This window comes from Hippichthys cyanospilos, chromosome 21 (genome assembly GCF_059441005.1).
Source record: "Hippichthys cyanospilos isolate Australia breed blue-spotted pipefish chromosome 21, RoL_Hcya_1.0, whole genome shotgun sequence".
Lineage (NCBI taxonomy): Eukaryota > Metazoa > Chordata > Actinopteri > Syngnathiformes > Syngnathidae > Hippichthys > Hippichthys cyanospilos.
Window position 1 is genome coordinate 1,002,350 of NC_142389.1, and position 22,235 is coordinate 1,024,584.

General features: G+C 47.1%; 3 protein-coding genes and 1 long non-coding RNA gene across 5 annotated transcripts; 2 read left to right on the forward strand and 2 right to left on the reverse strand.

The window, feature by feature from the left end:
• Nucleotides 1-714: 714 nt before the first annotated feature.
• On the forward strand, nucleotides 715-9,561 carry fam91a1 (family with sequence similarity 91 member A1). Of its 2 annotated transcripts, none has more exons than XM_088405534.1 (23): nucleotides 715-1,028; nucleotides 2,014-2,098; nucleotides 2,157-2,308; nucleotides 2,942-2,999; nucleotides 3,073-3,140; nucleotides 3,209-3,322; nucleotides 3,399-3,489; nucleotides 3,559-3,621; nucleotides 4,071-4,177; nucleotides 4,246-4,284; nucleotides 4,355-4,467; nucleotides 4,532-4,641; nucleotides 4,718-4,917; nucleotides 4,995-5,124; nucleotides 5,313-5,461; nucleotides 5,850-5,984; nucleotides 6,450-6,563; nucleotides 6,627-6,699; nucleotides 6,804-6,950; nucleotides 7,402-7,503; nucleotides 7,586-7,709; nucleotides 7,786-7,855; nucleotides 8,116-9,561. In XM_088405534.1, exons 1-23 carry the CDS (start codon nucleotides 957-959, stop codon nucleotides 8,299-8,301), a joined length of 2,502 nt encoding a protein of 833 aa, XP_088261660.1. In that variant the 5' UTR covers nucleotides 715-956; the 3' UTR covers nucleotides 8,302-9,561. The 2 variants fall into 2 exon arrangements, with proteins under 2 accessions (XP_088261660.1, XP_088261661.1); XM_088405535.1 differs by having other exon boundaries at nucleotides 4,721-4,917.
• LOC148406018 (uncharacterized) lies at nucleotides 3,919-7,775 on the reverse strand. Its single transcript, XR_015864060.1, has 3 exons — nucleotides 7,413-7,775; nucleotides 6,352-6,704; nucleotides 3,919-6,112 (listed from the first exon to the last, which is right to left on the reverse strand). It is a non-coding gene; the product is annotated as an uncharacterized LOC148406018 (long non-coding RNA).
• A 548-nt stretch (nucleotides 9,562-10,109) lies between the features above and the next one.
• lratd2a (LRAT domain containing 2a) lies at nucleotides 10,110-14,019 on the forward strand. Its single transcript, XM_088405545.1, has 3 exons — nucleotides 10,110-10,320; nucleotides 10,428-11,027; nucleotides 11,686-14,019. Exons 2-3 carry the CDS (start codon nucleotides 10,491-10,493, stop codon nucleotides 11,971-11,973), a joined length of 825 nt encoding a protein of 274 aa, XP_088261671.1. The 5' UTR covers nucleotides 10,110-10,320; nucleotides 10,428-10,490; the 3' UTR covers nucleotides 11,974-14,019.
• A 1,510-nt stretch (nucleotides 14,020-15,529) lies between these two features.
• Nucleotides 15,530-21,405, reverse strand: trib1 (tribbles pseudokinase 1). The gene is made up of 3 exons (XM_088405438.1): nucleotides 20,903-21,405; nucleotides 19,604-19,896; nucleotides 15,530-17,705 (listed from the first exon to the last, which is right to left on the reverse strand). The coding sequence occupies exons 1-3, from the start codon at nucleotides 21,203-21,205 to the stop codon at nucleotides 17,258-17,260; spliced, it is 1,044 nt and encodes a 347-aa protein (XP_088261564.1). The 5' UTR covers nucleotides 21,206-21,405; the 3' UTR covers nucleotides 15,530-17,257.
• Nucleotides 21,406-22,235: the final 830 nt, after the last annotated feature.

Below are 22,235 nucleotides of genomic sequence, written 5' to 3' on the forward strand. Positions count from 1 at the left end.
ACACAGTAACAAAAGGCAGACATGAAACACCACAACTTTTTTTTTTAATGAAAATGACCTTTTAACAATACATATCAAATATCTTATTAAAATGTTTGATCTTATCAAAATGCTCGATTTCCAACCATATTTCTCTCGAAATAGAAAAAAATTTGACTTCTCCAGGGATCGCAAAGTTTTTTTTCTTGAAAATTCATTGCTTTAGTCATTTCTATCAACACTTGACGTTACCTCTAGTGGTTGAATACGTCGACTGTAAATGTTCAATTTTTTTTCCAACACGTGATGTTAGTGACCTCTGGTGGTAGAACAGGTGTATAGAAAACCTTTTTTAATGCGCTATGTTGATGACCTCTGGTGGTTGGATATGTCTTCTGCAAAATGTATTTTTTTGGTTTTAACTCAAGAACTTTTTTTAGGGAAAATAAAATCAGGCAAGAAAAGCAAAGTTTTATGTTTCAATTTTAATTTACATTTACGTATTGTCAATGATTGTAAAACCATCTTTTTTTTAATGAAATATTTCCCACAAAGAAAGCTTAGTCTTAATATGCGTTCTTGTTCACTGTGCCACTTTTGAGTTAGCAGTGCCGAAAAACACAAATTTGTCTTCTTAAACGAGCTAACAATGCTAACGTTTAGGACATTTTTTTTACCTTTTTATTAGTGAACGTCCGGCGGAAGTGACGTCTATAGCCAAACGCATGAGGTACACTGCCGCTGGAACTACAACAAGGAAGTGGACACCCACTAATTGCTTGCCAGCAGGAGGGAGAAAGAAAATAGGGCGAAAAAAAACGCCTCGAACCGGGTGGCGCTTCGCTCAGTTGTCGGCTACCGGCAAGCAGGCGACTGCTGCGACCGCGACTGTGTGGGGGTGTCACCGGTGGTCACCGTGGACCATCGTCTCAGGGGCTTCTCGCAAGCGAGCTAGCTAGCTAACTAGCTAGCTTGCGATGAACACGGACGTGGAATTCCATATCAGGCAGAATTACCCGTGGAGTAAGCTCCCGGCTAATGTCAAACAGGTACGTCGCTTAAAAAAAAAAAAGAAAAAAAATCTCCCGCGCCATTAACTCGTGACTGGAGACTGCGTCCGTGGGAGGGGGGGTGAAGCTGTCAATGTCACCCAGACAGGCAGGCAGGCAGGCAGGCAGCCTGCGACCACCATCATGCGACAACAGCTGCCACTGCCGCTGTCACTGAATTGCGTCATTTGTTGGTAAACAATATTTTGCATGCAGTCTGAAATTCCACGCATAGGGTTCTGATACGGGCTGGAAATCTTTAACCGTCTCGCGATTCGATTAGATTCGTTGTTTTGGGTCTACGAGCTGATCCAGAACCACCCGAGTTGCATCTGAGTCTGAGTCGCCTGATTTTGAGGACAGAAATAAGTATCCAAATGGTCTTTATTTGACTTTTTTCGCTTCCAAACAATTGATAACACCTTTTATGTAAAGCTGTGATTTAAACCAAGTAGCCTTACACATTGAATACAGAGGTGTTCACGCTATGACCCGGGGGCAGTTTGGGGCCCACTAATTCATATTTTTGCGTCCCATTGCATATACTAAGAAGGACATTTGACACGCTACTCAAAGTATCGACAAAGTTTGATTGTAAGCAACGTGTTAAAAAAATCTTAATTTGCCACGTAACCTTTAACAGAATATCGGAATCTTTTTGAGAAATACATTACTCAGAGCATGTGTAATTGCTCGCCTCACTGATTAATTTTAATAAGTTCAAGGGAAACAAAACATTTACTGGAAATAAAACATTTCCAGTGGCCCGATTATTTTTCCAGGTTTTTCCTGTCCACCCGCCTGGCTAAGATTCCCCCTAGCCCTTGACAAATATTTTCCCTGACATCTGGGTTGAACATGTTTACTTGGGGAACTACATCTTAAAATAAAGTTAGCAATAGCTGCAATTCCATTGACGATATCAATAACTCTCATCATAGTGACGGTTGCTTGATTTGTCTTTTGTTTACATTCTTTTTCGCAGAGTTTGGGCAATTCTCAGCGCGAGTACGAGAAGCATGTCCTGCTGTACAGTATCCGCAACCAGCTGCGATTCCGCAATAACTTAGGTGAGCTATTTTTTTTTTTTTGTAACCTTGCTCCACGTTTACATTTTGGCCCCCGCAGTGCGCCACGTGCGCAAGGACGAGCGCAAGTACTACGAGGAGCTGCTCAAGTACAGCCGCGAGCACCTGATGCTGTATCCCTACCATCTGTCGGACATTATGGTCAAGGGCCTGCGCGTCACGCCGTTCTCCTACTACATCGGGATCATGGAGGTAAGCGGCCCGGCTTAGGGGAAAAACAGCAGGAAATGGATTTTGTCGAGTCAGCGTAAGGGGGAAAAAATGCTGCTTGTTCAAGCGCAACAATGCCTTTCTTTCTTTGGCATTTCTGGAGACAATATAGTTATTCATGAGGAAGAATGGACTTTTCCAGCAATTGGTTGCTGGGAAAAAAATTGCATTCTTGTTATGCGTCGTTTTCTTTCATTGGTGTTAACTAATTCGATCCCAAAGACGTATATTTATTTTTTTTCAATCAATAAAGTACTAATGTAATCAACGACCTTAGGTAATTAGGTACTAAAAAATATTTTACATACACAGTATTCTGATCAATATTGTGTTGGGGATTCTGAATTAAGCAGCAAAATCGACCAGTTTTTTTTTTTTTAATCCATATCATGAGGTGGCCATTTTGTTGACTAAAAAAGGGCATCGCAGTTGCTCAAGAGCATCGCAGTTGCTCAAGGTTCAGGAAAGGACTCATGGCGTGGGTGCACTTAACATTCATTTTCCCCAAATAAAATACTAAACAAATTAATGACAATTTGGGGGTTTACTCCCCCTGCAAGAAAAACGAGTATATGAATTTTCCTCATTTTTCTTCCTTTTTGTTCGCACCTCCAGGACATCATGAACAGCGAGAAGAGTTACGACTCCTTGCCCAACTTCACTGCCGCTGACTGTGAGCTTTGATTCTCGCGCATTGTGCAAGTCAGGCAACGTATTGCGCACCAATATGTCACGTGTCGACCCAGGTCTGAGGCTGCTGGGAATCGGGAGAAACCAATACATCGACCTGATGAACCAGTGCCGCTCGTCCAAAGTGAGACGTGTTCATTTACAGCTGCCTTCAGTACCGCGCCGTTAACTCCAACATCACCCGCTCTTTAGAAATTCTTCCGACGGAAATCGGCGCGGGACCTCCTCCCGTCCAAGCCGGTGGAGATCTCCGTGGAGCCGTGGTGGGTGGCGCAGACGGGCTATATCACCGAGGACGATATCAGGGTGAGAAATTGGCCGCGCGGCCCGACCGTGCGCGCTCGCCCATAACCCGGCGTGGCGTTTGTGTCGTTCATGGCAGATCTGCTCGTCGGCGGAGAAGAAAGCCATCGATAAGATGATCGATTCCGGGCCGCAGCTGGCCGGATCAATGGAGTACAACGTGGTGCTAAGTGAGGAAGCTGACTGCTAATTTGCTTTATTATTATTCATTTTAAGCTTGTTTTCATGTTTATTTTAAGGTTTGTACAACCGGGGCTTTATTTACTTGGATGTTCCCATATCGGACGACAGCTGCATCTCAGGTTTGTCCCGATTCTTCCAGGTAACGTGTATTGGGAGTTGTTGTTGATAAAACGGAACATAAACATTTAAAATACATAAAATATCAATTCATTTGGAAAGAGCTGTGCTATTTCTGTCAAGGCATCAAAAACAGAAAATTTGATTTGTTGATACCTGCAGAAACTCTGATAAAAAATGTATGTACTCGCTGAAGTGCTTTCATGTACACTGAGGGACACACGAACCCTCGATTGAGAACTTCTGTTTTGGAACATTAACAAAAGTAAATGTTAACATTAGCACCCCTGTTCGAGAACCACTTTTGAAGAAAATCAACATTTAATTTTAACATATAATTCAAACGTGAAAGTTCAGGCCGCTGCCATATTTTCTGGCTGTGACACTCCACAGTTTTTTCAGGGTCTCAACTTTTGTGTTGTTTCCGTTTTTATCGTCCGTGCCTCCGCAGTGCCCCCGCTGGAGGGTTTTGTCATGAACCGCGTCCAGGGCGACTATTTTGAGACTCTGCTGTACAAAATCTTCGTGTCCATCGACGAGCAGACCAACGTGGCCGAGGTGAGACGCGTCCCGCCGCGTCCGAACCGCGTTCGCTCGTCCCGTCTCATTCCCGTCCCTTCCTCCAGCTGGCAAACGTTTTGGAGATCGACTTGGACCTGGTGAAGGTAAGCGGTCACCTCCGTGGACAGTTGTTAGTAGACACATTTTGCTCACTCAATTTTGTCTCTCGACCAGAACGCCGTGTCCATGTACTGCCGCCTGGGCTTCGCAGTGAAGAAAGGGCAAGTGATCAGCTCGGAGCAGCTCCACCCCACCTGGAAGAACGCGCCCTCCCTCAACAGGCTCAAGTATGACCCCAACAAGGCCTCGGCGGAGGTTGGGTCCCTTCTGACCCGTCTTGCGCGTCAACAGGAGCACCATGGACCCACAGAAGATGCTGCTGACCTGGGAGCAAGGCAGCCCCGTCATGGAGGGGGGATCCTCAGCCACCGACACGGACACCACCAGTTTGGAGGACCAAGGTCTGCTTCATGAGAAAAAGAATCACAATTAAAAAGAAACAAAAAATCTCAATTGCGGCCGATCTCGCGTGTGCAGCAGAGACGGGCAGCGTGAGCAGCCTGAGCATCCCGGCGGCCCCCACCAAGCGCATCGCCTTCCTGTTCGACTCCACGCTCACCGCCTTCCTGATGATGGGCAACCTGTCGCCCAACCTCAAGAGTCACGCCGTCACCATGTTCGAAGTGGGCAAGCTGTCCGACGAGACGCTGGACAGCTTCCTGGCCGAGCTGGAGAAGGTGGGGAGCGCTCATTGATCGCAAAGCCGAAGGAGTCGCGGGGTTCTTCAAGCTGTTTTTTTTTTGCCGTCCCGTAGGTGGAAAGCACAGCGGAGGGCGAGGCGCAGCGCTACTTTGACCACGCCCTCACCCTGAAGAACACCATCCTCTTCCTACGCTACAACAAGGAACTCACTCAGGATCAGGGACCTGACATCCCAAACATAGGTACCTCCACAGTTTGCTCAGAAACGACAGCAAGCTTGGAAGACTCATTTTCCTTGCAGGCCACAATCGAAATTGTGGAAATTGGTCATCGCGCCGCAGTGCGACACTACATCGGGGCTTCATTATTTGAATAGTCTGCCACTTTACTGTGTTGAATAATGTATTTGATGTCAATGGGATTATTTAAGGTTTCCCCCTGGACATGCTGCGCTGCGAGAGCCTCCTGGGTCTGGACCAGGCCACCTGCAGCCGCGTGCTCAACAAGAACTACAAGCTCCTAGTCTCCATGGCGCCGCTCAGCAATGAGATCAGACCCATCAGCAGTTGCACGCCTCAGGTACAACAAAAGCCATGTTGCCTGACGAATATTCACATCATACCCTATTTTGCACCCATATCAGGATCGGGGCTTCCTAATGTGAAATTGACCACATTTAATGGTCTTTGCACCTCTAACTTTCACTGCCAGACGTTTTTTCTCGTTCCTCAAGATACTGTTTTATCTCATATCAAAAACGGGGCTTTAATGCCATCTAGTGGTGAGTTTTCAAGAAGCAAATCGAGGCAGTAACGCATCAAACGGTTCCCCACGGATTTCTGTTGAAGAAAAAAAAACGGAATTGACGGGCTTACTCGTCTTTGGCAGCGGATGCACTTCTGGGCCATATTAAAAAATGTAGCATAACGCGGCGGAGGTAAGTGACTTTATTTTCTTGTGGCTGCAGCACATCGGGCCGGCCATCCCCGAGGTGAGCTCCATCTGGTTCAAGCTGTACCTGTACCACGTGACGGGGCAGGGCCCGCCCTCGCTGCTGCTCTCCAAAGGCTCCAGGCTGCGCAAGCTGCCCGACATCTTCCAGGTGAAGTCCCTCACGGGAAATCCGCAAGCGTCGTGGGAATGTCAAGACGAGGGGGGGGAAGGGGGGCCTTGACTGGGGAAAATCTCAAGGGCCAAGAGGCAGGGGAGTAATATCATGGAATTGGGTCACTTCGCGGGAGCAAAAAACAAAGAATTGACCTACTTGAAACGTTTCTTTCAGAAAATACAAACATGTTCACTTCTATTGCAATGGTCTCAAATCTACCATAACTAAAACGTATTTTCATGCTGCGTGCAGTCGGTAGGGGAATAAAGTAGCACCTTTTCATCATTGTTGAAGCCTGTCAGGGCTGAGCCATATGGCCAAAAAGCAACCTCTCGACAACAGTTTTATGTCGAATTAATACCTTTTTTCCTTCACTGATTGACTGCCAGCCCGGTCGAATCTTTGACGTGTGTAGCCGTCAACGGCGGTGAATGATTTGCGCGCTTGTGGTGTGCTCAGGTCTACGACAGGCTGCTGATCACGTCCTGGGGCCACGATCCCGGCGTGGTGCCCACGTCCAACGTGCTGGCCATGCTCAACGACGCGCTCACGCACTCGGCCGTTCTCATCCAGGTGCCGAGCTGTCAGTCGTCCGGACGGCCGTCCGCCGCCGGGGTTTAATCTGTCTTTCTGCAGGGTCACGGCATGCACGGCCACGGCGAAACTGTGCACATCCCTTTCCCGTTTGATGAGGAGGACCTGAAGGGAGGTCAGCTGCAAAAACAAAAAAATGCGTTATGGCAATTTTGATCTGTCCTCGATCATTTGAACTTGGCCCTAAGTGACTGATGGTGGCTCTCGCGTGTTTCTTAGAGTTCTCCTACTCTAACATGTGCGTGCACAAGGCACTGCGCAAACTGCGGCAGCACGTGGACCTGGAGCACCAGTGCGGCTACATCACCATGCTCAACGCCAACAACAGGCACCGGCGCCGGCCAAGCGACACCATCGAGTGCCGGGGTAACCCAAACTCAACCTGTTGTGTGCACAAAAAAAAGCCTCTCACGTAAAAACTACATTTAGTTTAACTCCTGATCTTATCCAGATTGTACTGTATGTTTGCTCGGGAAAGAAAAATGAGGAATGTTGTCTTAAATATGCTCAAAATCTTGTTTTAAATTGCCTCTTGGAACTACTGGTGCTGAAACCAATTTCAACAGGAGTCCGTTCCAGATTTTATGTTTTTGTAGGATCTCGATCAGGAAAATTAACAATGATGTCATAAAGTGGTCAGAATATTTATTTATTTTTAGAGGTCGCTCTGGCCTAGATTTCCTCTGTCAATACTGGCTAAGAAAACAATTTCAATCTGGCCCTGTTGCGGATTGTATGTTTACGTGAAACCTCAATTAGATCAAAAATCTAAAAGAAGACCGTACTAATCAATAGGCGCAAATCCTCTTATCCTCAGGAGACACGCACCTTGGAGGAGGCCTGGACACTAACGGCAGCACAGAATCCTTCGAACTGGTGTCGGAAGAGAACAACGGCGACGGGCGAACAAAGGCGGACGGTACGCCATGAGCGGTTCTGGGCGCGGCGCCGGTCGCCCGTCTCCGTGGCGTCGACAAGATTCTAACGCGCGTTCCTCTTAGCCCTGTCGTGCGAGGACGAGTGGGTTCCCCTGGAGCTGTGCTTCGGCATGCCGCTCTTCAGTTCCGAGCTCAACCGCAAGGTGTGCCGCAAGATCGCCGCCCATAAACTGTGCGGCAGCGACAGGTGACGAGACGACGCCTCGCCCCGTCCGTCGGTTTATTTATGGCGCCCGATCTCACCTTTGCTTGTTGGCGCGCAGCTTGCAAGAGCTGCTTCACTCCAGCCGGAAGCTGTCCCTCAAGGTGCTGAGCTTCGTGCAGTCCTTTCAGGTAGACGTTGCTTCCCCAGCGGGGGTACGCCCGGGCACTTTGGCGAAGGCCGCCTGAGCGTTCAACAAGCCTTCTGCAGGCATTTAATGCCGTGAAAGGAACAGTACATGTTTCTTTTCAAATAGAGAGCAAATGAAATAAAGCATGAAGCCAATTTTTAGTAAATTGTCTTGTAGTGAGACCTTTTCAAAATGTTGTATTTTGTGAAGTTTCACGGCGAGCTAGCTCAGACTTTTTTTTTTTTTTTGGGTCACGGACAGGTCGGCGGTCCGCCATCCGAGCCGGATAGCGGAGTGACCAATCCCCTGAGTCAGCCCCCGGCCGAGTCGGGCGTCCCCCTGCCGGCCCTCAACCTCCTGTACAAGGACGGGCAGCTGCGAGAGTGGAGCGGGCGGGCCCCCCCTCCTCTGGACATCACGGCCCTGCAGCGCGAGCAGTCCACGTAGACCCGTGACCCCTGACCCCCACCGCCATCATCGTCACCCCGCCCCACCCTTAATTTGGCGTCCAGCCATGGCCTTTTAGCTTCAGGGTTCCCCACAAACACGAGCACTCGCACCCCACCATGCAGGATGACTCACTTAGCTCGCCCTTGATGTTTAGTAGCCCCCCCCCCCACTCCATGTGGTATTGGTGTTTCAGAAGTCACCCCCAGACCCGAGTGTAGTTTAGTGATCTCATGCATGAAAATCCTTTCCTTTGAGGGGAGGTGTTAATTGTTTGCACTGTGCAGTACTTACTGTGGATCAAAAGTGGTTTCTTTCATTCCCCCCCTCAGTTTGAGAGCACCAAAGACTTTTTTTTTAAATCATGACTTGCTTTGGGGTGTTATTATTTTTTATTTTAAATTTTTTTAATCCTTTCTTTTTTTTTTGCCTTATCACAAAGTCACATTCCGATGAACCTGAGTGAAACTGATAGAAAAGAGCTGGAACAGGGAGTCCTGACTCTTGGAATCCAGTCTGATTTGCTGGCACCTCTTTTGCTTCAGGTCCAGTTGTGGTAGCTTCTTGCGAGCATTTTATCATTTCTTCTAGATGGGTTCCAGTTCTAGTATTTGACTGCTAGCTCCTCTTGTAGTCCAGGAGACAGCTCTGGTAGCTATGCGCCAGCATCCGTTAAAGGTGGATACCAGCTGTGGTAGCGCCTCATCTGGATTGGTTCATCATTTTCCAGCATTGCATCTCGATGGTTTTCCGCTCTGGGAGCGTTTACGACGCGTGGGAGTGTCTGAAGAAATGGCTTCTTTACTTAAGTTAGCATTAGCATTATTCAGCTTGTGTTTCTGCAGAATTCAAGCTGTTTGTTTCCCCGATGCGTGAGTTAAAAAAAAACAAAAACGGCAGTCTTGTTCAAGCATGACCACTGTGTGTGTGCGTGTGTGTGTGTGTACACCCCGCCGGCTGTGTGTGTTGCTCATGCGCATGTCCGTTAAACAGCAAAAAAAAAAGTTCCCCCTGCAAAATACTGTCAAGTCCATCATGAAGCCGACAACCACTCGTGTTTACAGATGTGTTAGTTTTCTATATCGGCCACTCTTTTAGGACATCTTTGTTGTAGCTCGTTTAAATGGTTGAATCATTGTAATGATGAAAAAGAAGAATGACATTCCTTCTACATTCTGCTCATGTGCTTATTTGGAATAAATATGTATAAAAAAGGTATATGAAGATATATATAAAAAGGAATAAACAGTTTTCTCCCGACTGTTGCTTTCGTTTGTATTCCTGACTTTGCATTTTAAAGCCATCGTGACATTACGACATTGGGGGGAACAGATGGGATGGCATAGTGAGCTTCCATCTGCCTCAAGAACACACTTTCTCACCTTCCTACAAGATTCTTTTATCTTTTAATTTGACTATTTTTAGGACGGAAAACATAGGATGTAAAACCGCAAACCACAAAAATCCAGCGCTATCATGAAAAAACACAAATTGGACCCTACTTTTTCAATTTTAACACTTAAAAAAAATGGTAAAACGTAAAAAAATTGCGTTTTTTTTAACTTTGGCTCTTAGTTTTTCACTCATTTTCGGTGAAGAAGCAGGAATTTCGTTAGTTTGGGAGAAATTGTGACATTGTTAAAAATAAGAACTTCAAACTATGCCTATTTCCGCTCTTTAACTTTATTTTTTCCACTCGGTTCCGGTTAGGAGTCATGGGTTTCGTTGGCCTGAGAGGAACTGCACGTGACGTCGCTCAAAACAACTCCTGTATTTCTATTGTCTATTTCCGCCCGTGCTTTTATTCTCTCCGCTCACTTCCGGTTCGGAGGCAGGGATTTCGCTCTCTTGAGAGGAGCCACACGTGAACCTCCTCGAGTGGCGAGGGGGGAACACGAGCCACAATTCCTGCTTAGCGACCGGGTCGGACCGGACCGCACCGGTGTGACTTTGTAGTGAATTCGCGTGGAGTTTTATCGACGGCTGGACGCCAACTTTGACGCCGGAAGAGCGGCTCAGGTGAGACGCAAACACCTGAAGAGGAAGAGCGGGAGGAAGCCATCCGAAACGGAAGTCTTTTTCTCCTCGTTTGTTTAAACACTCTCCACCTGTTGCGGTGGATTTAGGATTCGACGCCCCCCTCCCTCCACGATGGCGACATAGTGACTCGGACCCAGTTGTTGTCCCGAATGGGGAACCACATGGAGCGGTTAAGTTACGCCGAAGTTCCCACCGCGGACCCTCACGGCGTGGACCGGGACGAGGGCCCCCGCATCGGCGTCTCGTACATTTTCTCCGGCGGGGACGACGACGACGACGACGACGGCGGTGATGGCGGGGGGGCGAGCCAGCGGAACCCGAGCCCGAGCCCGAGCCCGGAAGAAACGCCGTTCGACCCTCGGGAGGAGGTGGAGTGCGCCGTGTACCGCCTGGACGAGTGCGTGTACGAGAAGAGCCGGCGCTCGTCCGCCCTGGAGGTGTACTCGCCGGAGAACCTGCTCAACAAGTGCCGAGCCGGCGACCTGGTGGAGTTCGTGGCCGGCGGCCAGTACCCGCACTGGGCGGTGTACGTGGGCGACTTCCAGGTGGTCCACCTGCACCGGGCCGAGGTGAAGAGCGCCTTCCTGACCGACGCCGGCCGGGGGCGACGCTGCCGCATCGTCAACGAGCGCTACAAGTTCCGAGCCCGGGAACCCGACGCCGTGGTGCGGAGCGCCCTGGAGCAGGTCAGCACACGCCCAAGTTCGCTCTCGGCTCCCTTATCGTGTCTTCCGAAATAATTGGGACCGTTTCCCGTGATCGTTTGATCTCTCGATTAGGTTGGAATGTCCGGTCAGGGGCGGTGGTCAAACGAGGCCCTTAATACCCGCAACGCTTTGTTTATCCTATCTGAATATTTAGCTCTTGTGAATTTTGGGAAATAGGAGCATTTTCGTGGCATTTTCTTCCCGTCGTTCTCACAATATTTTAGCCAAATTGTTAGTAACAACTAAGTGGTCGTGCCATGTTGAACTTTGACATGTTGTCGCCATCTGGCTGAAATTTCAGCTTCCTAGTGTTGTCTTGCGTTTCCCCCCTTTTTAAATATCTATGATGACATACATATAACTCATTCAATCCCAAAGACATTTTTTATTTACATTTTTAAGTCCAGACATTAAATTGCCAGTAAGTATTTATTTTTTCTTCAACAGTTTTCAAGTATCTAGCTCAAGGACATAGAAACGGCTGATACTGATCCATTGGGCACTTGTTTACTTCAAGTAATTGATTACTTTTGTCCTTTATCAGACCTTAGCTCAGCGTATTGGCATTTTTTCCCTCGGTTTTCTTTGAGCGCGGCCGTATCGGAAGCGCAATAAAAGCTCCGCCGGTTCGCCCTAGGTGGGGCTGAAGGACCGCGAGCTGAGCTGGCGCAACTCTGAGGGCTTCGCCGCCTGGTGCCGCTTCGGCCGGCGGGAGTTGAAGGCGGGCGGCGAGCTCTGCGCCGGCGCCGGGCGCCAGCCCTACACGCTGCACATTCTTCTGGGCGAGCAGAAGTACTCGCACGCGCTCCACTTCCGAAGCCTGGAGGACGTGATGGCGGAGAAGAGGCGCGGGGACTACCTGGGTCGGACCGCCCTCCTCCGGGAGCTGGCCGCCCACGTCCGGCCCGAGACCGGGGCCCGCTGAGGGCCACGTGCCGCGGCTCAAAAACTTCTCCAAGTGCCTCCTGCCGCTTCTCGGATGTCTTGCGATGTCGCTTTCCGACAAGATGTTACCCACTTAAGCTTCAAAAAATTCCGTCGACCACGAAAAGACTTGAAACAATCAAAATTAAGCTAACTTAGTCGACCTTGGCTAATTTAACCTAGCCGGCGAGCTGACTTTAGGCAGCTGCGCTCTGATTGGCTGAATCAAATGTCACTCTCAAGCCCCGCCTTTTAAAGCCGCACACATTCAAAGTCACAGATGCTACCGTGGCCAAATTAAATATTTATCACATATCGGCTGGCCCAATTATCAGCTCCAATAATGGGCACTTTGTTGACACTTTCTACTTCGCGGAAGTATTTGTTTAAAATTTAACTTTGTTCTCTTATCGGGAATGTTTGCAGGCCTTTATTTACAGTACTGTAGAAAACTACAGGGAGAGTTTTACTTGCTTAAGTTTTCATTGAACCTTTTGAAGACATGCTAATGAGCCTGGCCGCGCCCTCAAATGAAAACCGGAAATTTTTCTTCAGTTAAACAAATGCTTATAGACATTTTAAGTTCAATTGTTATGTTTTTTTTTCTTAAATGATGCCAATATTTTTATTTTTAGTGAAAAAACATAGTCTGCATACTAACATTTTTCTCGAGACGGGTTTGGCGGTTTTATAGGGTCATACCATTTTAACGAGGTAACAAAAAAAAAAATTGAGGTAAAAATCTGTTACATGTATAGTCGTCAAACGGCAGCGAATGAGGTAAAGTTATGAAGCCACAGACTGCTTCCAAGTTTTCCTTCACGGAAACCCGCCCTTCCTGTTACTCATCCGAATGTTTGTTTCTCACTCTTTTTAATCTTTGAAAGTCATTATTTATTCACTTGAATTGTAATTGCGAAATGAAGAGAAAGCCCGATAAGGTCACGAAGGTCACGGGAGACGTTACGAACAATCTTGTGGTTATATGGCAAACTTAAGTTCCGCTACTAAGTTTCCCTATCCTGGTTGTAGAAAGCTAACAAGATATTTTTGTTCCGTTTTAGCAGGAATAGAGCCTCCTGCTGCGTTTGTTTGCAAGGGAGAGCAATAATGTCCCTGGGTCAATTTGACCCGGGGTGTTTTTCGTCACCCAAGCATGTTGAAAATGTGTTCAGTCCCAAGCCAATATTTACTTTTAACCAGTCGTTTATGTTCATTTCTCCAGAAGAGTAATAATGTCTCAGGGTCAATATGACCCGGAGGTGTGTGCATTTATGCAAAACTGTCACTTTTTTATTGTTTTTGTTGCTTTTTGGTTTTTGATTGCAATCTAAGTAACAAAGGCAACTTAATGCATATATAGTGTAATTATTTTTTATATGTGTAATACTGCTAACAAAAGTAGCTAGCAAAAGTGTCTCAGGGTCAATATGACCCAGAGGTGTGTACATTTATCCCAAAGTGTCAAAAACTTTGCTTTTTGATCGTGAATGAAGTAACAAAGGCAATACTTCATGTATATTGGTGCATATGTTTTTAATCTGCAATAGTAATAACATCCTGGGTCAATGTGACCCAGGAAGAAAAGTTTCTCATTATTTACACACAACAATCAATTTGACCCTACTGAAACAGCAATAATATTTTGCGGTCATTTTTACCCATGTTTTGCTTTGTTTATCAACACATTTGCATAAAATGAAAAAAACGAGTTTACCCAACGAGTAAACCGTTTGGAATCCAGCCATTTTTCCGTGGTTATTACTGTGGCCTCCAACTCTCTGAGATACAAAATCCAAATTAGCAAGGGGACTTTAAATCGCTGCGTCACAACAAAAAAAAAAAAATCACGTAGCCCCATGAAATATTCCCGACAATCAGCCTGATGATCCGTTTGAGTGGCTTTGAATAGATGAAAGAAAAAAAGTTCAAATTAATTAATTAAGCCAATGTTTTTGGTTTAGATGATTCCCCTTTGTTTTCCATTCAAAGCTGCTCATGTTATAAAGACTAGTTATTAAAGGTCTCATTTCATTCATATTCATAACATGGTGTTTTTTTACTTTTACTGTGTAAGCATTTTTCAAAAAACTCACTGGTACAATTTAGCTAGAAGTTGCTTCATGTTACAGTTAGTTTGCTCTCACTTTGAAAAGGAAACCTTCCCTTCCTGCCGAAAGATTTTTGATGCGTTTTTACATATTTGCTGGTACCAAATCTCACGTACCCCGTCAAGTATCTTCTCATTCTCCCGTTTGAGAAGGTCTGCTCTAAATCATAACAAATGCACTTGAAATAAACGAAAATAACACAATCACTAATATATATATATCTATATATATATATATTTATGAAGTAGTAGCCCCACCCCCACAAGCCTTTTGGAAGTGTAGCTTTTTTCAGCCTGTCCCGGTCAGGTGGCGTTGCCGTGGCAACAGTTGATACAGGACAGGGGCCGCCAGACGGGACAAAAGGCCCTTTTTATCATTTATTTTTTTATTTTTTATGGCAGCTCAACTCACGGCAGCGCAATAAAGCAAGCCTCCACCTTTGCTGGCTGCAAACACATGCGAGGGTCGTCCTCCACTTTTTTCGCACCGAAGAATCAACGTCCCCGCAGCGCTTCCAGGCAGTGTACACAAAGCGCTTGTTTGTTGAAGGTGTTTGCCCCACCGGGCAAGAACACGCACCCGAATGACACCAAGAGCAAAACACACAGACCCTCCAAATGAAAGGAGAAAAAGATCCGTGCCGCCGTCTTAATCCCTTGCTCACTGGGGGCATTGTTCAACTTTCACATAATCTCCCCGCTTTTCTTTTTTTTTTGAGATTGACATTGGAATTTTCCGTTTTGCCACGAAAAAAAAAAAGACGTTTGGCTCGCTCTTATTTGCCGCTAATATTTGTCACAATGGGATTAGCCGCGATTAGCATGCACCACCCTTAAATAGAGGGAGGGAAAGAGAGAGAGGGAGGGAGGGAGGGAGACAAATACAGTATATAGAAGACAGCGAAGAAAAATATATAAATGGCCGCACGAGGACAGCAAAGAGCTGTCTTGTGATATGCAGGTAGTCTAATCATATTGCCCTGACCTAATAGGCAGTTTAAAACGGTATGACACAATTTCATCTCAATTTTCAATCTCAATTTCCTTTCTTCCCTTTGTCTTTCACTCCTTTCTTCTTATTTTCTTATTTTATGTCACGTTCACGCCTCCTCGTTTTCTTCGTTCTGTCCCTCCCTCCTTCATACCTTTTTGCTTCTTTCCATCTCACCTTCCGTTCCGCACTTATTTCCTTTCGTTCTGTGCCCTCCTTCTTTCGTAAATTGTTCTTCCTTTCATCCAACCTTGCATACATCCTTCTTTCCTTCATAAATCTGTCTTTCCTGCCTTCAACTTTTTCATGCATCCTTGTTTCCTTCGTTTATCCTTCCTTTCTTTCCGCCCCACTTCCTCGCTCTCCTCCTCCTTTACCATCTGCAATAAATTCATTCCAAGGTCTTTATTCGTGCCGCTTGGAGCGGTGGTGAAAAAAGAAATCGATGGAAAGAAATCATTTGGAAAAAACATCTTTATTCATCCGTGACGTTTGAAATATACAAATATTTACATGTTTCTCCTGCACGTGCACACTTCATTTAGAGTGCGACAGATGGCGCACTCGAGTCAGTAATCTGCTCGTTGTCTCCAGTCCTTTAGCGTTCAACATTATACTGTAGACACTTTAGCCATTAAAAAAACAAAAAAACAAACAAAATGAAAAACAAGATGGCTCGCTTGTAGCATTACGTCCTCACAGGTGTCACTCGTTAGTTAGCAAAATCCAGCTCAAGACAACAACATGTCGAGTCCATGTAGCAATTTGCCAACGTTTAAATAACTTTTTTTTTCTGGCCAAAAACGAATGGTGCTAATTTGTTTTGGAAAAAAAAATAAAACCTCAGACAATATATTTGTATAGATTGCATAGCAAAAACAACAAAATAAAATTACTCTGTTTAAGATAAAAAATAAACATTTTGAAAAGTAATTGGAGTAAATTTCTTAATTTGTCCCAAAACCGAACAATGCTAATATTTTCATATGAGCAAATAGCATATAATATTAGCACATTTTAAAATTTACTTTTGAGTAGAATTCTTAATTTGATAAACAAGTTATTTGGGATTTCAAATGCAATTTTGAAACACGTCGGATTCAGCTGATAAATGACAATGCCCAAAAACATTTTCGCTCTTCAAAATCGTAGCTGGAAGAGAACGAAACCTCTCGAAAAATCTAATCTTTGAGGGTGAATAGCTCCGATTGTTCTTCAGGCCATTAGTATTTCGGACACTTTGTGTCCCATGTCGACGCGTGTGACACATCTGCGCTGGCCATCCGGGCGCCAGTCAGCCAGGCTGACGCGTCCCGCCGCCGCCATCTGCTCAGCGTAACGGCAAATCTTGCCTGTTGGGTTTTAGCACCCATGAAAAAAGTTAATAAGAAAAAAAACAACCAAACTCATCTTATTCTGGTTAAAAGAAAATCGAAATAATAATGATAACATTAAAAAAAAGTCCTTTTATTTCAGCAACCGAGCTTCTTTGGCATTAGACTCAATTTGTCGGATTTAATCGAAAAGACATTTTATTGGCCGTCATCGTGGCTGTCGACCAACGTGAGACGAATATCGTCGCCGTCTGTTAAACTAGCTAAGCGTAGCTCGTTGAGGTCTTGGCTATTCTGTCTTAGCACCAACAATGAGAACAAAAACAAATGCCCATACAGTACACGGAAACAGTACAGTGAACCCCCGCATAGCGACGCAAATATTATTACCGAAATTGTCAATTAATCGCCTCTGGCGCCATCTGGTGGAATCGCCAGGTTAATATTTGATTCAAGACCGAATTGTTAGACGTCGGTTTTCCTCCTGCGCAGTCACAAGGCGTCGTTTTTATTTGACTCCCGACACCGCCTTTTTAGTCGACATTTCTTTTTTCGTGTACATAAAAGCCTAAATTTGACTTCAACGAAATAATACCACTTGTGTAAAGTGCTAGTGCAAATATTTGGTTTCCCAATGTCTGACCGACTTGCGCTAGCATGCTATTTCAGCCAGTATGCTAGTTAATACGCCCGGTGGGTCTCGCGTCAATTTTTGGAGCGTGCGATAGCGTCCATGCTCAAGGATCAGTTTTTTCAAGTGCTTTGCCGCCATCTTGTGGCCATTTCAAAGCCCTTTCCTACCCCGGCCAATAGCGGGGGATCCACCGTATCCGAGCGGGTCCGTTAACTGTCAGCAGAGCGGAGGGTCCTCGTCGTCCGCCTCGAAGGACGGTACCGTCTGCTCGGCCGGGCCGGCTTCGGCGGCGGGGCCCCGGAACCACGGGTGCGCCAGCAACTCGGGAGCCGTCAGCCTCTCGGCCGGGTCCTTCCTCAGAAGGCTCTGGACCAGGCAGCGCGCCCCGGGCGAGAGTCCCTCGGGGAGGCAACAGTGTCCCCGGCGGATCTTGGAGAAGAGCGCGGCCGGGTCGGCGTCGTGGAAAGGGTAGCGTCCCGCCAGCATGGTGTACAGAACCACGCCCAGGCTCCACATGTCGGCCATCTTGCCCGAGTAAGGAGCCGCCCCGCTGAGGATCTCGGGGCTGACGTAGGCCGGGCAGCCGTGCGTGTCGCTCGTGGCGTCGTCCCGCGGGTCCTCCAGGACGCGGCAGTCCTCCAGGCTCTCCAGACGCACTTGGGTCCTGGCCAGAGAAAGAAGGCGCACCGTTGTCATACGTTTATCTTTGAAAAGTTGCCAATATTTTTGATGGGTAAACTCATTTCAGCATACTTGCAAATTGTAAGCTAAAAACGCTGCATTTGTCCAATGATGCACATGCGGTTTTGTGGGGGAAAAAATGCCGACAAACATCACAACACCCTAAAAATGACCAACAAACTATATTTACTGATTTAATTTTGGACCATGTCGATACGATGTAGCACAAATACTGAAAAATAGCATTTTCCCTCTCCGATTACCATTTCCCATGGCCACGCTGCTAGCTAGCCTCGGCAGCTAGCATTCGCTAACATCTACTTGTTGACTATTGCAGTTTGTACATTTGGTTGCCTCTGTGTTTGACTTCCCGTACATGCTATCTGGAAAAGTCTCCACATCGCGCTACATTGCCACGCTTTGCTAGCTAGCCCAAGCACTCAGTATTCACGAATGTTTGACTTGAAATTTATCGTAACTCGTATCTCTTTGTCTTTAGCGATACCTAAAACGTTCCTTCGCTTGTCTAGTCGACTTCTGCTAGCCTAAGCCGCGAGCATTCGCTAACGCTTACTTGTTGATCTTTATAGTCAATCACAAACTCAAATTGACCTTCCTTGCTTGCCACCTGGAAAAGTCATGAACTTACGCTACGTCGCGGCGCTCTGCTCGCTAGCCAGTACATGTGTGTTGGCGTAATTTGTTTCGACTTGCTATTCCCGCCACATCTACCTGTCATTTTCTGACCGCTCCGGATATAACGGGCACAAACGTGCAAAGCAGCTAGCGACGCTTCAGCTTTTTCTCTCCGATGGAAGCCGACCCAAAAAAACCGGGGCGTGCGGCCCGCTAGCCCCCCTTTTGTTTCCTGCGAGCGCGTGACTCACGGCTCTGCGGACTCGCAGATATGGACGAGACTCGCGTCTGGAGCTGTCTGTTGCCGTTTGTCTGGCCCGACCTCCGTTTCAAGAGGCGGCAAATAGTTTTTCCGGCCGGGGACTTTGCCTCGTTATCCGGAAACCTCTGTGAAGTCCCATCATTCATTCCTTCCTCGCCGCATGATGTCAGGGCTCCGTAATGAAGGAGCCATTCATGCAAATGAGATGATTGTCTGGTCGTCTGGCGGCTTGAACGCCCACCCGGCTCGGAGTACAACACAATGCTGCCTCCACAAGTACAGAACCTCCTACCCGACGTGTGTGTGTGCCCACACACACACACACACACATACGCGGGCGTCCTGGAGAGAGCATCTGCCGCCATGTTTGCTCTCTGGGACGCTTCATTAGGTACGCCTGCACTATCTCAATGGGGGTGACTTATCTAACTGGTAAAAGCTATTTGCCCAAGCTGGAATTGTTGCGCTTGGCTAGCTAGCATTAGCAACGGAGGTGGACCGATACGCCGTAAATAAAGATGGCGCACGTAAGCGTTTACCATTTTTTATTTGATTTGGAACTTTTGTTTTGGAACCTGTTACCGTTCGGATTTGCGTTTGCTTTTTTTGTTTGACTTTTGCCCCACCTCAAGTGTCTCATTTTTCTATTGCGTAATCGCGCCAATGATCAAACAAAACGGGATGAATATCTAACCGTAGCCACTGGAAGATGTTGATATTGAGTCTCTGCTCCGTTTGAAATGGCGCAATTTCTTCGTTCAAATCTGGCATTGGACCGTACACTCCGAAATGCGCGTTGCCATTCGGATCTCCGTTCACTTCAAAATGTTTTTTTCATTGCCCCCGCATCACCGTTTTTTTTTCAAGGTCGGAAATTTTGCAGTTGTGTAGTTAACCCAATGATCAAACAACTGGGTTGAGGGCGCGACTACGAACTAAGCAAGCGTAGCTCAAAAAAAAGCAGATTTTTGCAAGCGTTTCACCTGTTTTGGTCGGCAAAGACGAACTTGCGCAGCTTGAGGTCGCCCAGCACAACGCCGGCCCGGTGGCAGTGCGCCACCGCCTGCGCCATCTGCCGGAAGAGGGCCCGGGCCCGCCCCTCGTCCAGCCGCCGCCGGCTTTTCACCAGCGCGTGCATGTCGCCAAAGTCCCTGTCCAGGAAGACGTAAGCCTCGCGCTCGCCGAGGATCACTTCCTGGACGGACGACACGCTCGGGTGGGGGGGCACCGCCCCGTAGGCTCGCATCTTCTGCTGGTACTCCGCCATGCGCACAACCTGAGCCCGAAAACAAGAAGGAGAACAACAATGGTTTGAAGTGGCCATTTTGGGCAAATTTCCTGTTTCATCGTTTCGTTTTTAGGAATATTTGATGGCACTTTTTTCATTCTTGAGTACTCACTAAGTAGATACTAAGTAGCAGTTCCTCTAGTGCTTTTTCATATTTTGAATTTAATTGAAAACAAAACCAAAAATCTGTGAACTAAGCTTTCTTTCTGTTGTATATGACAATCTGTTGCAGAAAAGCAGCAAGTATCGCCCAGGAGGACTTATATTATTTTTTATCCTAAGTATCGGTGCGTGGTATCCGCGGCTTCCACGAGTTCTTTTATCTTAAAAATAGAGCCAGTGTCAGTGTGATGCCCTTATTCTTTTTAGTAAAATAATGAACAGAGGATGTCCCAATCTATTATTGATATCAGCTACAAAAAAATGTGTATAGATTGTATGGGTCTACATCCGAAATTGCCAACATCAGCGGCTATTGTTGCTAATATTGTTCTTTGTGTGAATTGTAAATCTTTTAAAACATTTCATACGATGTAATTCCGCTGAAAAAAATACGATATTGGGACAGCCCTAATTATGATGATTACAGTACATACCACGGAAGCAAGCATGCCGATTTGGCATCACTTTGGGAAAACTGGGCGTGTTTACATTGCGATTGCGTCTCTGTACTTTGTGTGTGTGTGTGTGTGTGTGTGTGTGTGTGTGTAAGAGGACACATGAGTCACAGCTGCGAAGCATGAACTTGAACAACCAACAACAAGGCCGTGCGCGCGCGCGCGTGCGCCGCATCGAAAGCTCCAGCTCGCGTTTCCGGTGTGTCACAAGGTGACGTGTGCGCAAAAAAAAAAATGAGAGAGGAAAAAAAGCGAGAGAGACGAAGTTGCGTGAGCGCTTCGCGTGACAACGTCGACAAAACAGCCGGTTGAGCAAGCGCATTCACGGCCGCCGAGAGTTGCGCAATAGCCGGCGGCGTGCGCGCGCGCGCTTTTACCTTGCAAGCCAGCTCGTCGCCGGTGTCCACGTGCACGGCGCGGCAGTGCGCGCCGTCGCGCTCGGCGGCGGCGGGCAGCAGCAGGAAGGGCCCGATCCTGGCGGGGCCCCGCTGGGGGACGCCGGCCGCCAGAGCCGGGGCCGGGGCGCTCGCGGCGAGGAGTCCTCCGTGCGCGTCCCCGGCTTCGCTGCTCAGCGCGCGCGCGCGCTTGGCCGCCGGCCGCTGAGGCTCCGAGTCCGAGTCGAGCCGCTTGCGCGCGAGCCCCGCGCCGCCGCCGCCGCCGTCGCTCCACTGGACGCTCATGCCGGCTTGGGAGGGGAGGGGGGGGAGCGGGGGGGGGGTCGCTTAAAACTTGGGCGTCCTGGAGGCCATTTCGCTGGCGTCTGCTGCTTAATCCCAATTCGGTGGTGATGCTGATGGTGTGGAGGGAGAAAAGGAGAGAGGGAGGAAGGGAAGAGAAGAGGAGAGAGCGCCTCACGGCCCGACAGAGAGGCGGCGAGTGAATGAGAATGAACGCTCGACGCCTTACCTCACTCACAAGCCACGCCCCCTGCCCCCCCCTCCCCTCTCGCTCTCTCTCTCGCTCCACCAGGTTAACGCTGAAGAATGCAAAACAAAAATACAGCTTATCCTGCGCATCTCGGTTCAAATGTTGATTGAAAAATGTTTTATTTGCTTTGAAACGCAATTTCACTCGAGATGTCCGGGTAAAATAAACGATAGACGTCAATAGTCGTCGATGGCAGTGAATGAGTCACAAAAGAACGCGCATTCAAGTTTCCAATTGGTTTTCAGAAGACGGGATATTGCTTTTGAAAAATCCCCTTTTGAAACTTTTGTACTCTGCTCCAAAATGGGTCAACCAAACCTTTTGGGTTATTTATTGACACACTTTCTGCGGATTTTGGGGTTTTTCATTTAATCTGATGAGAAAACCCACAAAACAACCCCGATATGTGTCTTCGTACCACCCGGTTTTGGCTTATTTTATTGATGGTTTGACCCAACTTTTTGTCTTATTTATTTCACATAAAAAATATGAACGGAATACATAAATACCCCCAAATCAAGTTCAACGAATAAGCCCGTGTTATTTATTCAAGACATAATGTCAATTAGATAACCCAAACATCTTTGCACAAAACAACCCACAATTTTGGCTTAAATGAATAACCCAAAAAGTTGGCCCCAAATTGGGATCGTTTTGCACCAATTGTTTAAGAAACAACCATAAAAGTTGCTCACTTCTCCAATGGTTATGTCTCACATTGGACGTCCCTGCAATTTTTGTCCTCCAGTAGTCCACTTGAAACCCCCGTGTGAAATTTGAGGT